Here is a 16540-nt window from a genome sequence, read left to right on the forward strand (position 1 = left end):
TCTACTGCCCCCTGCTGCCCAACATACATTCCTACTCTCTCTAATGACTGTTCAGCGGTATTTATGTTCAACTACCATTTGTGCAACCAAGAGCTGCTACCCAGAGTCTGCGGGTAATCACAGCAAAACAGCCAGGATGTGGCCCCCAAAGCTCTTCTCCCTTCTCTCCTGGCGGCTCACTCCTGTGCAACCTCATGTTGGTGGTGTCTCTGTGGTTAACATTTCTGCCCCTACTCATCCAACCCACTCATCAGTGGGGGATGGGAAGGTGCTGGTGAGGGCAGGACAGGGTCACTCCAGGGAGCTCTCCAAATCTCCTACCACTATTTGGGGTACTTCAGAGGACATCTGGGCATCTGTCCATGGCCCATGAACAGGGTGACCTGCACAGGGCTGACTTTTCTTAGAGGGGTGGGGATTTTCATTTCTGCCCCACCCCTGTTCACGACCACAAGAGAGAGGCGGCATCTGCCCACCAGGCTGGCTTAATAAGATTTGTTCTGCTCCAGAAGGAGCTTGTTTGACCACATTTGGGAAATACCATCGATTTTCTGCCTCTTAGCCCCAAAAGATGTTTTTTAAAAACATTTCATCACTCCTGGACGACATCTCTTGGCAAGCGAATTCAGTGACTAACAATACTTCACCCAGGCAGTTCTTTTGTATTTCAAATTAGTAGATGTTTTCCTAATTCTACATAAATATCTGGCCATCTTGATCATAATGTATTATAGAATTTCTAAGGCCCTGTGGTTTTTCCAGACTTGCTGGACATGCTTTTTCTTTTTTCTGAATCACTTTGCCTTTATCCATTTTTCTTCCCATGAATTTGGCAGCTGGCAATGCAGTTAGCATTTAATTTCTACAAGGGTGGAAGCAGGAACTTGGGGGGAAAAAAGCAACCCAAACACCTGTGACCACAATAGGACCTTGTTAATGACAGAGATGTGGGATGGGAAAGGAAGGGAGAAGAGAGAATCTTGTCCAAGTGAACTGAAAGGATTTTTTATATCCAAATAGTTTTCCTGTCCTGGAAATCCAATATAAAGCATGGTTAAAACTCAGCTCCCCAGTGCCTGGGTGGCTCAGTCAGTTAAATGTCTGCCTTCAGCTCAGGTCATGATCCTAGGGTCCTGGGAAGCCTGCTTCTTCCCCACCCCATCCCTGCTCATGCTCTCCCTCTCTCTCAAATAAATAAATAAAATCTTAAAAACAAACAAACAAACAGACAAACAAACAAACAAACAAAAACACCAGTTCCTATCAGATCCACGTCTTGGGGTGGAGAGTCTCATGGGCTGAAAGGAAACGAAAGTAGATTTCTGAGCACAGTTTGTCCATAATGAATGACTGGGGCATCTGGTTCCGTTATCTCTTGTTAGACTATTTGGGGGGGGTGTCTTCCCCTCCCTTTTGGGTAATTGAGGTCCTGTCTGGAAGCCAGGCAGGGAACTGACGTCCTCTGCAGACCGCCTGACCTTCACACTCCCCTCCAAGCCTGGGATTCTAGGAGCCTCTCTGCCTTTCCTGCTGGAAATGCCTGCGCCAAAGTCAGTTTCTCCTTCCTCTCATGGTGGTGTGCCTGATGCCAGAGGCAGAGGCAGAGTGAGGGGCAGAGGAGGGGTGGTGCCCAGACATTGCTGGGGAAGGAGGGCCTGGCTGAAAACTGCAGCCCCTGGTGCACTGGGTCAGCGAGCCTCAGAGCAGATCTTCCTTTTTTTTTTTTTTTTTAAGATTATTTATTTATTTATTTGACAGAGAGAGAGCCAGCGAGAGAGAGAACACAAGCAGGGGGAGTGGGAGAGGAAGAAGCAGGCTCCTAGCGGAGGAGCCTGATGTGGGGCTCTGGGATCGCACCCTGAGCAGAAGGCAGACGCTTAACGACTGCGCCACCCAGGCGCCCCTCAGAGCAGATCTTCCTGATTCCAGTCCTACTAATCTCACTTTCTGAAAAATCTTCCGCCATCGCCCAGTAGAAATGGCTATGTGGGTGTCTGTTGTAAAGAACCTGGCAGAGTCCTTTGGGCCTGCCCTCTGCCCACCAGCTCCGAACTGTCATTATCAGCCACCGGCAGACCTGGGCTTGTGGGCCGAATCTAGTTTCCTTGTTGAATGAAATCTTGGAACACAACCACGCTCATTCATGTATATATTGTGTAAGGCTGTTTCCTGCTGTAATGATGCAGGTGAGTCTTTGCTAAAGATACGGTAAGGCCTCCAGAACCAAAAATATTTACTATTTGATCCTTTCCAGAAAAAGTTGGCTGAGCCCTGATATACATATAAATGGAGACTGAATGTAAGCTAATGACTGTAATTGGGAAGTCACATTATGAACTTCATGGATAATTGTTTGTCCTTCTACTCAGGCTAACCATTTGTTTTAAGTATCACAGACCTCATAAAGCTTCCAACACCCACAGGCAAATAGGAAAATGAGATAAATTTCTCCAGCTTTTCACACACTGAGCTCAGATACTTTTCTCAACTGGGATCTCTGCTCAAGGTTGCTGGTTTGACTTATACTGAGAAATGCTTATCCTTCATAATTTTATCCTTTATAATAAAAGTCATATATGGGATTCTAATTTTTATGAATTACTTCCTGCTATGAGATATCATCTTGCCCTTACTCTGACCACTGAATGTTTGAGACTTCCTATTAGACACTCCCAGTACCCTAATTGTCCCTGTTTTGACTTTAAAACTCTATCAGTGTGAAATTCCTCTCTTTATGTAATGCTGAGTGTGCTCACTAGCCACGACCTCAGTACACTAAGGCACCTTCAATTCTTTGTGTGTATCCCCTGAATTTCCACCCACTCCATGTCCTTCTGGGAACCACTCAGCAAGTTCAATTTTACAGCACCTATTATTCAGCAAAACATGCCACAAAGACCATCTTGTAATCATCTTCCCAAAAGACTCAAGAGAAATGTTTTTGTTTTAAGACAATGACATTTAAAGCACATGCCTTACTTCTAACTTCAGCAAGCTCATACCAACTTCCTCTAATGTCATATACGGGTAGTTATGGCTATTTGGGCAGAGAGAGAAAAATCAGCATCAGGGAAAGGGAGGTACAGGTGTGTTTGGTTCTAACAGGTGTCAGGAGAGGCACAGAAGGGGAGTACTGCAGCTGATTGACCCAGAGCTGAGACCCCAGGGAGCAGACACCGGGTCCCGGCAAAGAGCATTTTGGCCTAGGAGGTGGCTAGTCACCGCTGGGGGACTTCTCTTCTTCACTGCTCTTCACTTTCAGGTAGTAGATGCGGTTGGCCTCTGGGTAGGTGACTTTGCTGAGTGGGAGCTTATAGATGGCGGGGTTGTTGGTTGTCAGGAGGAGGAAGGTGAGGGTGGAGAGGCAGAAGGCCCAGGTGCCTGGTGGCACACCAACCTGGAAGAAGAAACACTTGGCTCTGAAAATGATCCTAGGCTCCAGGGACCCTGGGGGAGAAGGATGTGGTAGGAGTTGAGGATGGGGATCCTTCTTCCCTAGTGACGACACTGGATTTTGGGTTCATGACATCAGAGGAGTTGGCCTAGGAATTTGAGATGTTGGTACCTTTGAACACAATCAGACTCTTTTAATGATGGAGCTGAAAATTAGCCTAGGGATGATTTCCCATACCTGGCCACACACAAATACCTCCATCTGTCCATCTAGGTTCTCCACTGCTGGTTGTGTCAGTCTTTTGTGCATACACACAGCCGCCCCAACACAACTCAGAGGCACATGCATGCAACTGCCTGTCCTTCTCTGGACAAGCCCTGGATAAACCTGGGCAAAGGCATTGTGTGGGTACTAGCTACCATAACGCACTCAGGGTTCTTCCACAAACTGCAAATGTCCTAAAGCCCTGGCTGGGGAGGGGCACTTTCAGGAGAATCCAAACTTACCATCGACATTACGTTGGAGAGGGCTGCTCCCATGTATGCACAGAACAGGGCTGTGGGAAAACAAGGACCATGGGGTCAGCTTCCCAGGGTCTGCCCCCACCTCTCCCCACGGGCAGGAGTCCCATCCTGTCTCCAGCAGCCTCAGTGTCCTCAGCACACCCTGACATCTAACATATTTGCCTGACATTATTATGGTAGTTATCTTTGCAGGTAGGTTGGCCAATCTCCCACCAGACTGTGTGCTCCCATGGCAGAGATGAAAGCCTTCTATCCCTTCCCCACATCCATGGGGAGTCCCCGTGTCCATGTATAGGGTCAGGGGTCAGTAAGCATCTTTTGCTTGTCATACTGACCTTGGGGATGGTCTAGCCCAGGCTGGGTGGCTGGGGGCATAGGGGTCAGACTATATGAGCTCCCAACAAGTCCCCTCCCATCCAAGATTCTGAGCAGGCATTATGGGCCCTGTTGGACCTGCACCAAGCCTCACCAGGGCTGGACCTTATTGGTCCATGATCTTGTCTTTAGGAGCCAGGCATCCGAGTTCACCCTAGGATGTGGCCCCCAGGACAGTTAGGGGGGCTCATTCACATCCCTGTGCCTCTGGACAGGCACCTTCTGCCCTTTCACTTTTGCTCTTTCTGTTCCTCTGTCCAGAATACCTTCTCCACGCACGCCACCCCCCAACCCTGCCTACCCAATTCCCACCCTGAAAAGGTTGAGATTAACCCCATCCTCCTCCCGAAGCCTTCCCACATGGCTCTAGCCACAAGAATCTGCCATTTCTCTGAAGGCCAAAGGCAGTTACAGTCTTAGCCTCAAAATATCTGGCACTTTTGACTTGACAAATATTTACCAAGCCTACTGTCTCTCTGCTGGCTGCTGGGAGGGACAAGGGACATGGAAGTCATTTACAGTCTCCACACATGAGTGGGGGAAAAACATAAAAAAAGTTCTTCTGCCCTTTACTCGTCTCCAGTTTTCGCTTGTTAAAGTCTCACTATTTCTGGAGAATATAAGCAACTCCAGGGCAGGAAGACTGGTGGAAAGGTGGGGCTGGGGTTTGACTCTTGCTTCTGCCCTTAATAGCTACGTTCTACACCAAGTTCATGAACCCTTCTGGGCTTCATTCCCTCCCCCACAAAATGGGCCAACAATCTATGCCTGGTAGTGGTCTTGGGAGGATTGAGCTCACACGTGGTGCTGGGGTGCAGCTGTAATGAGGCCTGTAGCCCATTTCCCTTGGGACAGCGTGCTGTTTACTTCATGGGAATCAAGCTCCCATGGTCCAATTTTCTACAACCTCAGTGCTCCCAGGTACGTCATCTCACTGGGTCTTTCCAACAATCTTTTCAGACATCACAACCTTAACAATTGTGTGGTTACTTCTCTTCCACTAGATGTGGCTTCCTGAGGATGTGGTCACCACTGCGTCTTCCGTGTCTAGCCTAGGGCCTGGCACTTAGTGGTGCTCTGTAGTAGGTCGTGGGATGAAAAATTGTGACACCAGAACCCTGCCACTGACACGTGAGGAAATGCATTTGTGATCTTGTAAACTTCCAACACTTGTAATAGCAGTAAGCGTGGTTGTGACTCCACTTGACAGAAAAGGAACCTCAAGTCCCCTGGTGTTGGGACCCAAGCCACGGGTCCTTCTACCACTGCTGCTGAGTTCTGATTAGTGGGCCCCACAGGTTTCACATAACCAAGTAGGGAGGAAAGGAAGGAATAGCAGAGTGGCATGGCTGACAGCTTTCCCCAAATACCCACCACAGACGAGGGCCAGCAGGTGGGTCTGCCAGGTGAGGGCGTAGAACATGCCCCCGATGGCAATGCAGGAGAGGACACAGTTGTAGCTCCAGAGGCCCATGTAGATCGTCTCAAAGGGCGTGGCCACCGTCAGGGCTGCGGGACAAGGTGTGTTGTTTTTGGCCAGTTCCGGGTCCCAGCCCAAAGGCCACCCTGTGGCTGGTGCCAGGTCCCAAGGTGGCCTCACTCCTGCCATCCCCCCATCCTCCTCCCTCCTCCCATCAAAGGAGCCTCTACAAATGGCATCTGGTCTTTGGGAACCAGCAATAAGAAGGGAGCAGTGGTTTCCAATCTGTGTTTTGAAGATTTCACACAGAGGTATGACTACTTCCAAGGTGGGGGGGGGGTCAAGGTGTTGGGATTCTAGGCCTTTCCCCACTCCTTTGGCCAGAGCAACTGCACTTTTAGCAAGAAAGTTTTCAAATGAGAAAGGGTGTGCTTCAAACGGTTGAGGAAAAGTATGTATGTACACATCTAGGAACACGGAGGTGGAGAAATAACACAGGGAAAGGGTAGGATGTGAACAACAGGTGAATCAGGTAAAGAATGTATGGGTGCTTTGTGTGTTATTTTTATTTTTGTAATTTTTTGGTAAGTTCGAAGTTATTTTCAAAGAATTTTTTTAAGTTCTGCTTCTGAGATGTTCTTGACAAATATTGGAATGAGTTAACAGGATGTTAGTCCCATATGCCCAACTCTAATTTCTGGCTCTGCTGTCCACATATCCATGTATACGTGCATGTACACACATATACATACATGTAGAAATATTAAATCACATTTGTCAAATAGCAACACAAATTTTGAGAAATTTTTTTCTTTTAGTTACCTTGACATTTTGAAGTGCTGGGTCATTTATACCTCTTGGTCTGCTACTGCTCTCCTCCTCCCTGTGTTCCCCTCCCCTCCTCTCAGCCCTCAGCTCCCAGGGGCTCAGTTACCAGGCCGATCTGGTCTTCAGTCCTTTGGGGTCTCTCCACATACCCTGCTGCTGCAGTCTGCTCCCTTTGGAGATTCAAGAAAGGGAAAAACACATCCCTACCCCTCGCAGTGTTATAAAACTCCAGTGAAGATCATAGATTGAGAACATTTGCCACATGCAGGGGTGAAATGGCCTCAGGAAGATTATCCCAAAGTCCTCCCTGCAGGGAGGGCACTGTGTCCTACCTGCCAGCATCCCCACGATGGAGCCAATGGTGGCATGCAGGCAGATGAGTGGCGAGGAGATGAACAGAGCCACCAGGAACACGCCGCCTGCCCAGGGATTGTTGCAGCCATACACCTGGCCGACCCCGATGGGGATGGCTTGTAGCAGCTGCAAAGTCAACAGAATCCAGGTCACTGGAGCGTGGGCACATAACGCAAAGACCAGGCCTAAGGGTCAGGACTGAGCCATTCCTGGTGGGGGTAATGGGCTGGAACAGGGGGATGGCAGTACCCAACAGTGTGTGAGAGATCTTGGGAGGAATGACACCAGCTGGAACAAATAGCTCTTCACTCCACCACCTAGCAGGCATCTGGCATCCCCCATGCAAAGCCGGGCAGCCCCCCCCCCCCAACACAGGTGCTTCTGAGGGACACATGGCTTCTGCTCTGAGAGGAGAAGCTCTGAAAGGACCAGAGGGCACCTCCTCTCTAGACTGCCATTGGGGGTTTCAGGGCACTAAGGCATTTCCACAAGACCTTCCAAAATCCTACAAGTATTCCAGAAATATTGGAAATACTTTAGGCCTTTCTGACGATTGACTTAATCTAAGGTCACGAGCTCATTGGTGGCCAAGGCCAGGCTAAAGCCTCTGAACTTGACCCCTAGTCTCTAGGTGGTTGCTGTAGATTCAGTGCTACCTAGGGTGTTGTGGGGCTCTAGGAAGGAGGAGGCACTTCCCCTGCTCGTGGAGCCGTTAGCATTGCAGAAAGGTAATGTGTGCAATCTTGGGAAACAGAACAAAGCCAACATCCCTGAGCCTGAGAGCCATTTGGTGGTGGTGAAATTGGAGATGGTTAGTTTGGCAGCCAGATAGCCCTTTTCTGCCCATGCTGAACCATCCCCATCTGACAGAGGAGGGAAAGAAGGAAAGGAGGGAGATTGGCAGGCTAGGGAGAGCACTGGCCTGGGAGCTGAGGGCTCCGGCCTTCAGGGGGCTCTGCATGAGCTCATGGCTTGATGGCGGGTTTGTCACTTCCTCATGCTGGACCCTGGTGTCTGCCTCTGTAACAGGAGGAGGCTGCCTTAGCAGACGATTCCAGCTTTAAAATTCTGCAGTCTTCGTGCCATTACTAGGTCATGTGACCTCTTTGAGAGCAGGGCTCCTTTATGGCTGGGTACATACTAGGTGCTTCATAAATATGTATTGATTAGCTCGGCGGTTTCCAAACTTGGATGTACATTGGAATCACCTGGAGCTCTTTAAAAAAATTGATGCCTGGCTCCTCCCCAACAGTGATTTAACCGGTATGGGCCTGACCAGGACCTTGGGAGATTCTAATGTGCAACCGGGAGTTTGGAGACCACTGGGTTAGTTATACATGAACTACTACAGATGTTGAGAGTTCATTGCACATCTCCCTTGGGGCGAAATTTTGTACTTTTTAACAAATGGATTTAATTCTGGAGTCAGTCTGGTTTCTTTAGAGAATAGTGTTTTGAGGAGACCCACAGAGCTTTTAAACTGTGCCCATCCTTGTCTCTGGATGGGTGGCCTTTCAATCACCAAGCACCACTTGGGCCAGAGCCTACAGCCTTGGGCCAGGAATGACAGGGTGGGGCACATCTTATTTAAAGGAGCCCAGAGAAAGCTTTGTGCATGTTCAGGGAACTCAGCTTCTGTGCGGGGAATGGGTTAGCAGTCTATTCAGTAAATATTCTATGACTTCCCGAAGTCTGAGGAATGCAGGCTGCTGAGTGGGCTCCAACTTCCCCCTTCCCCTCTGGGAACACAGGTTTGAAGCACAAGCAGTCAAGAATGAGAGGAATGAGGGGCAAGTAGCCTCGGAACGGAGCCTGGGTTCAGAAAACTGCTTCCTCGAATGCTGGGATCCATATTTTAGCTGGGTGAACTGTGGCCCCGGGGCTACCTCCCTCCCCTCTACCTCCTTTCTAACATTCTGGGGTGAAGGTGTGAAGGGCAGTCGGGTGTGCATGGAAATTTACTGAGCACCGGCCTCCTTCCTACTCCCTACTCCAGACAATTCTCCAGTAACAACAGTCCTGATAAACAAAAAGGAAGTCACACCCATCACTGTGTTAAAGAGGAGGGAAGGGGTGCTGGGATGTGGATGGCGTGGAAGAGAAGGGGGCGGCGGTCAGAGTAGTGGTGTGGTGGGGAGCTCGGACGGTGAGCTTGGGCTCACGTGGATTTGCGTCCCGCCACCTTCTGCTTATGGTGAAGATGAACAAGAGGCATCTCTTGCCTGTGGCTGTCTCCCCTGAGCCCTCGCCTCAGTGCCGACTGCATAGCCTCATAGCGTGGGATGGGTGGGGGGCTCCGGGGGCCCTTCCCTCTGGCAGCGCCACTTGGATGCCACCTCATGGGCAGGGCTCGGGGACAACAGTCTGTGCCCCGGAGGCAATGTGGCAAACTGCCAGATGAGGATCGCTGCCGATCCTATCAGAGTTAGGGTTTGGCCCTGCTCCCACCCCTGCTGTTTCCCACTGGAGAGGGTGGGCTTTCAAAGCAGGGCTCTGTCTTTTCCATTCTTTCGGATTTCGACCTTAACCCTGACTCCGATTGTACTCCTGGCCGGGCCCCGGACAAAACTTTACAAAGACAAAATCCTTAAAAAGGTTTTGAGTGGTTGGCAGCAGCGTCTGCACCAGGGGCTCGGGAGCCTTTCCTTTTCTTAGAGGCTTCGGGTTGGAGCGTGGCCGGCCCTGGAGGAGCCCCACTGCCTGCCCTGCTCTGGCGCCATGGTCCTGGAGCTGAGCCCCCGGGGTTTCAGTATATCCAGACAATGGGCTCGGCCGGGTGGGGAAGGTGGTGAGTGCTCGGAAAGCAGACTGTCTAAACAATTATGAGGACACAGGTTATGTTTGCGAGCATTCAAAGGCAGTCATGACTCTGAGTATTCTGAATGACTCTAAAAAGCCGAGCTAGAACCAATGGGTGAAAGATGGAGGGGGTGGATTTCTGAGGAAGGCAGAGAACACTCGAGCACTCAGTGAGGGTACCCAATGAGGGGCGGACTGCACTGAGAAGCAGAGGGCTTCTCCTCACTGCGGTTGCTCAGGCAAGGCGAGGGTGCCTGTCATGCCTGACGGAGTGGGTGGCGGGTCACGGCCGCGGCTCTGCCGTGGGATGTCTGGGTTTTATGCTCAGGCACTAGCTGCAGTTTGACCTTGGGCAACTAACCTGCTCTGTGCGTCAGTTTCCTCATCTGTGAACGGGGAGAATGACAGTACTAACAGTATTGGGCTATTATGAGGGTTGGTTAAAGGAGTTCAGAAGTCCAGGGCTTGGAACAGTGTCTGGTACGTAATAAGCGTGCCTGAGCGTGAGCTCTTAGCTTTCTCTGTTGTTCATTAATAAGGCCAAATGTTACAATTCTGTATATTTAATCTTATGTTAGATTTTTATCATATCTCTTCATCCCCAGTGTCTAGACATCAGTAGAATAAACAAATATGCACATTTAGGATAACTGGATGTAAAGCAGAGTCTCTCAACTTCAGTATCATGGGCACTTGGGGCTGCATAATTCTTCGTGGTGGGGAGGGGTGTCGTGTGCGTAACAGGAGGCGTGGCGGCATCCCTGGCTTCTACCTGCTCTATACCAGTAGCACCCCTCCCCCCAGTTTAGACAATTTAAAAAGTATCCACAGACATTTGCTCAGGAGGACAAAATCACCCCTGCTTGAGAGCCACTGAGATGGAAAGTATGTGAAAATTCATCCCCATCTTCTACTGATAACATATTCAAAATTCTAATTTTAAACATTCCTCTTAGTGTCTTGCCCCTTCCCCCAAACATCCGTCTTATTTTCTATTTCTCCCCGAACCCCACCGCTGTGTAGCAACAACTTCGTGCTTGTCCGTGCACTTGTCTACTGTCTGTTTCCCTGTGGGGAGTGCACACTGCGAAAGGGCGGATAGGCTGTTGTCCTCTTACTCCCCATGTCTTCCCCGTGTCTGATAAAGAGCCCGTATCAGGTCTTCGATAAGGGTTTGGTAAGAGAGCGTATGGAGGTGGCAGCGGCCCCTCCCTGTCCTAGCCTCGTCCATGACCATCACCTGGTGGAGAGGCGTCTGGAGAAGCGGAGAGCCTGGGTAATCCACAGGCTGGTTACAGAGAAGGTGTGTGATGGAAGCAGGGGGTCCCAACTCCCCTGCCGTGGGGAAACTTACCAAGGGCATCTCCATCTCTGTCCAGGTGATGTTGGGCACCGAAGACACGGGCTCCACCAGCGTCGTGGGGAAGAAGAGGTTGTAGTGGCCTGTGGCCGCCAGGTACAGGGTCACTGCCATGTTGAAGGGCAACGTGAAGACCGGGAGGTCCCACCTGCTGAAGATGGAATTCAAGGCACTGGAAAGAAGTGGGCTGAAGATGAGAAAGACGAAAGGTTAATCTGTGCTCATCCTTAGTTCTACACCGTCTCGTCGGCTCTGGCCACACTGCCGCCCACTGTCCCCTCTCCTTGGCACGGCCATTCCTGACTCTTGGAGACTCTAGTGGTCCATTTATCTGGGACTGGGAATAAAGTGTTCAATTCAAGGTGAATCTTTGAGAAACAAATTTCAAGTATTATAATTTGTTTTGAATAGAAACTTTTGTATTAAATATTTCCATGTTCCTTAAACCAAGAAAAGGAACAAAATGTCATCCTTAGAGAATGTCATGTATTGCCTTTGGGTCATCGGGATGTGCAACAGCGACTACCCTGGGCTGTGATAACATTCTAGACGTCTGGCCCTGTGGGAGGCTGCTGCTCTGGCATGTACAGGTAATGTGTGGCTTGGGTTCAGCTCAAGTGCACTGAGCTACCCTGGAAGCCACCCCGGGAAGAGGGAACCTTCAGTTGTTTGTGTCCTCTCTCTTCTTGGCCTCCTCCTCGGAAAGAGCATGCATTTCGGAGGCAGACGGAGCTGGGTGCAAATCCTAACTCCCACACTTACAGGCTGAGTGAGCAACATTAGGCAATGAGTCTCCCTGAGCTTTAGTTTCCTTGAGGGGACCAGCCACCGTAGACACCTAACACCTTGCGTCCTCCACATTCAGTGAGTTGCTGAACGAAACACGAAGTCACATGATCTGGCTGACTGGTCTCCCTTCATGACCATGAATCTCCAATGGGCATTGAAGACCGCCCGGAATCCCTACCACACAGCCCTAACAAATTAACTCTTGGCCTTGCTGAGACAACTATTTCACATTTTCTCCTTTCTCCTCAAACTTTCACTGTCTGCTTCCCTTTATTTTTTTTTATTTTTTATTTTTTAATGATTTTTTATTATATTATGTTAGTCACCATACAGTACATCCCCGGTTTCCGATGTAAGGCTCGATGATTCATTAGTTGTGTATAACACCCAGTACACCATGCAATACGTGCCCTCCTTACTACCCATCACCGGTCTATCCCATTCCCCCACCCCCCTCCCCTCTGAGGTCCTCAGTTTGTTTCTCATAGTCCACAGTCTCTCATGCTTCATTCCCCCTTCTGATTACCCCCCTTTCTTTATCCCTTTCTTCCCCTACCGATCATCCTAGTTCTTATGTTCCATAGATGAGAGAAATCATATGATAGTTGTCTTTCTCTGCTTGACTTATTTCACTTAGCATTATCTCCTCCAGTGCCGTCCATGTTGTAGCAAATGTTGAGAACTCGTTCTTTCTGATAGCTGAGTAATATTCCATTGTATATATGGACCACAACTTCTTAATCCAGTCATCTGTTGAAGGGCATCTCGGCTCCTTCCACGATTTAGCTATTGTGGACATTGCTGCTATGAACATTGGGGTGCATATGGCCCTTCTCTTCACTACGTCTGTATCCTTGGGGTAAACACCCAGTAGTGCAATGGCTGGATCATAGGGTAGCTCAATTTTTAACTTTTTAAGGGACCTCCACACTGTTTTCCAGAGTAGCTGTACCAAGTTGCATTCCCACCAACAATGTAGGAGGGATCCCCTTTCTCCACATCCTCTCCAACAATTGTTGTCTCTTGCCTTGTCTATTTTTGCCATTCTAACTGGCATAAGGTGGTATCTCAGTGTGGTTTTGATCTGAATTTCCTTGATGGCTAATGATTTTGAACATTTTTTCATGTGTCTGTTAGCCATTTGTATGTCTTCATCGGAAAAGTGTCTGTTCATATCTTCTGCCCATTTTTTGATTTGTTTATTTGTTTCTCGCGTATTGAGTTTGAGAAGTTCTTTGTAGATCTTGGATACCAGTCCTTTATCTGTAGTGTCATTTGCAAATATATTCTCCCATTCCGTGGGCTGCCTCTTAGTTTTTTTTTTTTTACTGTTTCCTTGGCTGTGCAGAAACTTTTAATCTTGATGAAGTCCCATAAATTCATTTTATCTTTTGTTTCTCTTGCCTTTGGGGATGTGTCATGAAAAAGGTTGCTTTGGCCGATGTCGTAGAGGTTGCTGCCTATGTTCTCCTCTAGAATTTTGATGGATTCCTGTCTCACATCGAGGTCTTTCATCCATTTGGAGTTTATTTTTGTGTATGGTGTGAGAGAGTGGTCAAGTTTCATTCTTTTGCATGTAGCTGTCCAATTTTCCCAGCACCATTTATTGAAGAGACTGCCTTTTTCCCACCGGATGTTTTTTCCTGCTTTATCAAAGATTAGTTGCCCAAAGAGCCGAGGGTCCATTTCTGGGCTCTCTATTCTGTTCCATTGGTCTGTGTGTCTGTTTTTGTGCCAGTACCATGCTGTCTTTGTGATCACAGCTTTGTAGTACAGTTCGAAATCCGGCATTGTGATGCCCCCAGCTTTGTTTTTCCTTTTCAACAGTTCCTTGGAGATTCGGGGCCTTTTCTGTTTCCATACAAATTTAAGGACTATTTGTTCCAGTTCTTTGAAAAATGTCATCGGTATTTTGATTGGGATAGCATTGAAAGTGTAGATTGCTCTGGGCGGCATGGACATTTTAACTATGTTAATTCTTCCGATCCATGAGCATGGAATATCTTTCCATCTTTTTATGTCTTCTTCAATGTCTTTCAAGAGTGATTTATAGTTTCTAGAATATAGGTCCTTTACATCTCTGGTTAAGTTAATTCCAAAGTAACGTATGGTTTTTGGTGCTATTGTGAATGGGATGGATTCCCTAATTTCTCTTTCTTCGGTCTCGTTATTTGTGTATAGAAATGCAACTGATTTCTGAGCATTGATTTTGTATCCCGCCACGTTACTGAATTGCTCTATAACTTCTAATAGTTTGGGAGTGGCTTCTTTTGGGTTTTCCATATAGAGTATCATGTCATCTGCAAAGAGAGACATTTTGACTTCTTCTTTGCCGATTTGAATACCTTTGATCCCTTTGTGTTGTCTGATTGCTGTTGCAAGGACTTCTAGTACTATGTTGAATAATAGTGGCGAGAGTGGGCATCCTTGTCGAGTTCCTGATCTTAAGGGAAAGGCTTCCAGCTTTTCCCCATTGAGAATAATATTTGCAGTAGGCTTTTCATAGATGGCTTTTATGAGATTGAGAAATGTACCTTCCATTCCTACACTCTGAAGGGTTTTAATCAGGAAAGGATGCTGTATTTTGTCAAATGCTTTTTCGGCATCGATTGAGAGGATCATATGGTTTCTGAGTCTTTTCTTGTTGATATGATGTATCACGCTGATTGATTTGCGAATATTGAACCACGCTTGCATCCCAGGTATGAATCCCACTTGATCATGATGGATAATCCTTTTAATGTACTGTTGGATTCTATTAGCAAGTATCTTGTTGAGGATTTTGGCATCCATATTCATTAGGGAAATTGGTCTGTAATTCTCCTTTTTGAGGGGGTCTTTGCCTGGTTTGGGGATCAAGGTAATATTGGCCTCATAGAATGAGTTTGGTAGCTTTCCTTCTGTTTCTATTTTTTGAAATAGCTTTAGGAGAATAGGTATTATTTCTTCTTTGAATGTTTGGTAGAATTCCCCAGGAAAACCATCCGGGCCTGGAGTTTTGTTATTTGGAAGGTTGATTATCACTGACTCAATTTCTTCATAATTAATTGGCCTGTTTAAGAAATCAATTTCTTCCTATTTCAGTCTTGGTAGTTTATAGGTTTCCAGGAAGGATTCCATCTCCTCCAGATTGCTTAGTTTATTGGCATATAGCTGTTGATAAAAATTTCTAATAATCCTTCCAATTTCAATGGTGTTCGTCGTGACCTCTCCTTTTTCATTCATAATTTTAATAATCTGGGTCCTTTCTCTTTTCTTTTGGATAAGTCTTGCCAGTGGTCTGTCAATTTTATTGATTCTCTCCAAGAACCAGCTTCTAGTCCTGTTGATCTGCTCTACTGTACTTCTGGTTTCTGCTTGATTGATTTCAGCTCTAATTTTGGTCAACTGCTTCCTCGTGTGTGGATTAGGCCTGTCCCTCTGTTGCTTGTTCCAGCTTCTTGAGGTGAGAATATAAAAACTGCATTTTAGATTTTTCTATTCTTTTGAGTGAGGCTTGGATGGCTATGTATTTCCCCCTTAGGACTGCCTTTGCAGTATCCCATAGGTTTTGGACTGTTGTATTTTCATTCTCATTGGTCTCCATAAATTGTTTAATTTGATTTTTGATTTCCTGGTTTATCGAGTCATTCCTGAGCAGGATGGTTCTTAGTCTCCAAGTGTTTGAGTTTCTTCCAAATTTTTCCTTGTGGTTGAGTTCCAATTTCAGAGCGTTGTGGTCTGAGAATATGCAGGGGATAATTTCAATCTTTTGGTATCGGTTGAGACCTGTTTTGTGTCCCAGAACATGGTCTATTCTTGAGAATGTTCCATGGGCATTAGAATAGAATGAGTATTCTTTGGTTCTGGGGTGTAGTGTTCTATATATATCTATGAGGTCCAACTCGTCGAGTATGGCATTCAAAGCCTTTGATTCTTTGCTTAGTTATTGCCAGGGTGTTCTGTCTATTTCTGATAGTGGAGTGTTGAGGTCCCCTACTATTAATGTATTTTTATTTATATGTCTCTTTATTCTGGTTAAGAGTTGGCTTGTTTATCTTGCTGCTCCCCTGTTGGGGGCATATATATTTATAATTGTCATATCCACTTGTTGAATACTTCCCTTAAGAATAATAAAGTGCCCTTCTGCGTCTCTAACTATAGTCTGTAGTTTAAAATCCAATTTATCTGATATGAGAATTGCTACCCCAGCTTTCTTTTGAGGTCCATTTGCGTGAAAGATGGTACTCCATCCCCTTACTCTCAGTCTGAATGCATCTCTGGGTTCGAAATGAGTCTCTTGTAGACAGCAAATGGATGGGTCATTTCTTTTTATCCAATCTGCAACCCTGTGGCGTTTTATGGGAGAATTTGATCCATTAACATTAAGACTGAGTACTGAGAGATATGATTTTAATGATGCCATGTTGCCAGTAAAGTCTTTGTTTGTATTGGCTGTGACTTTCTGTTCTGTATCACTCTTGGGGCCTTTTTACTTTTATAGAACCCCCCGTAATATCTCCTGTAGGGCTGGTTTCGTGGTTACGAAATTGGTTAGTGACTGGCGATTTTGAAATGTCTTTATTTCTCCATCAATTCTGAATTACAGCCTTGCTGGATAAAGGATCCTTGGCTGCATGTTTTTCTCTGAAAGAACTTTAAATATGCTCCCCCAACCCTTTCTCTCATTCCAGGTCTGTGTAGACAGGTCTGACGTA

General features: G+C 47.1%; 1 protein-coding gene across 2 annotated transcripts in view; it reads right to left on the reverse strand.

The window, feature by feature from the left end:
• Window positions 1-16540, reverse strand: part of SLC14A2 (solute carrier family 14 member 2) — a 446643-nt gene that overhangs the window by 26475 nt on the left and 403628 nt on the right. For both annotated transcript variants that reach the window (XM_045789981.2, XM_087869851.1), the window contains 5 exons: window positions 11049-11241; window positions 6874-7021; window positions 5668-5802; window positions 3901-3950; window positions 3223-3397 (listed from right to left, as the gene is read on the reverse strand). In XM_045789981.2, coding sequence (XP_045645937.2) covers window positions 3223-3397; window positions 3901-3950; window positions 5668-5802; window positions 6874-7021; window positions 11049-11241 — 701 coding nt within the window. The remainder of the gene's footprint in view (window positions 1-3222; window positions 3398-3900; window positions 3951-5667; window positions 5803-6873; window positions 7022-11048; window positions 11242-16540) is intronic.

The sequence above is a fragment of the Ursus americanus genome, chromosome 19, assembly GCF_024610735.1.
Source record: "Ursus americanus isolate L20-20 chromosome 19, mUrsAme1.1.p, whole genome shotgun sequence".
Taxonomy (NCBI): Eukaryota; Metazoa; Chordata; class Mammalia; order Carnivora; family Ursidae; genus Ursus; species Ursus americanus.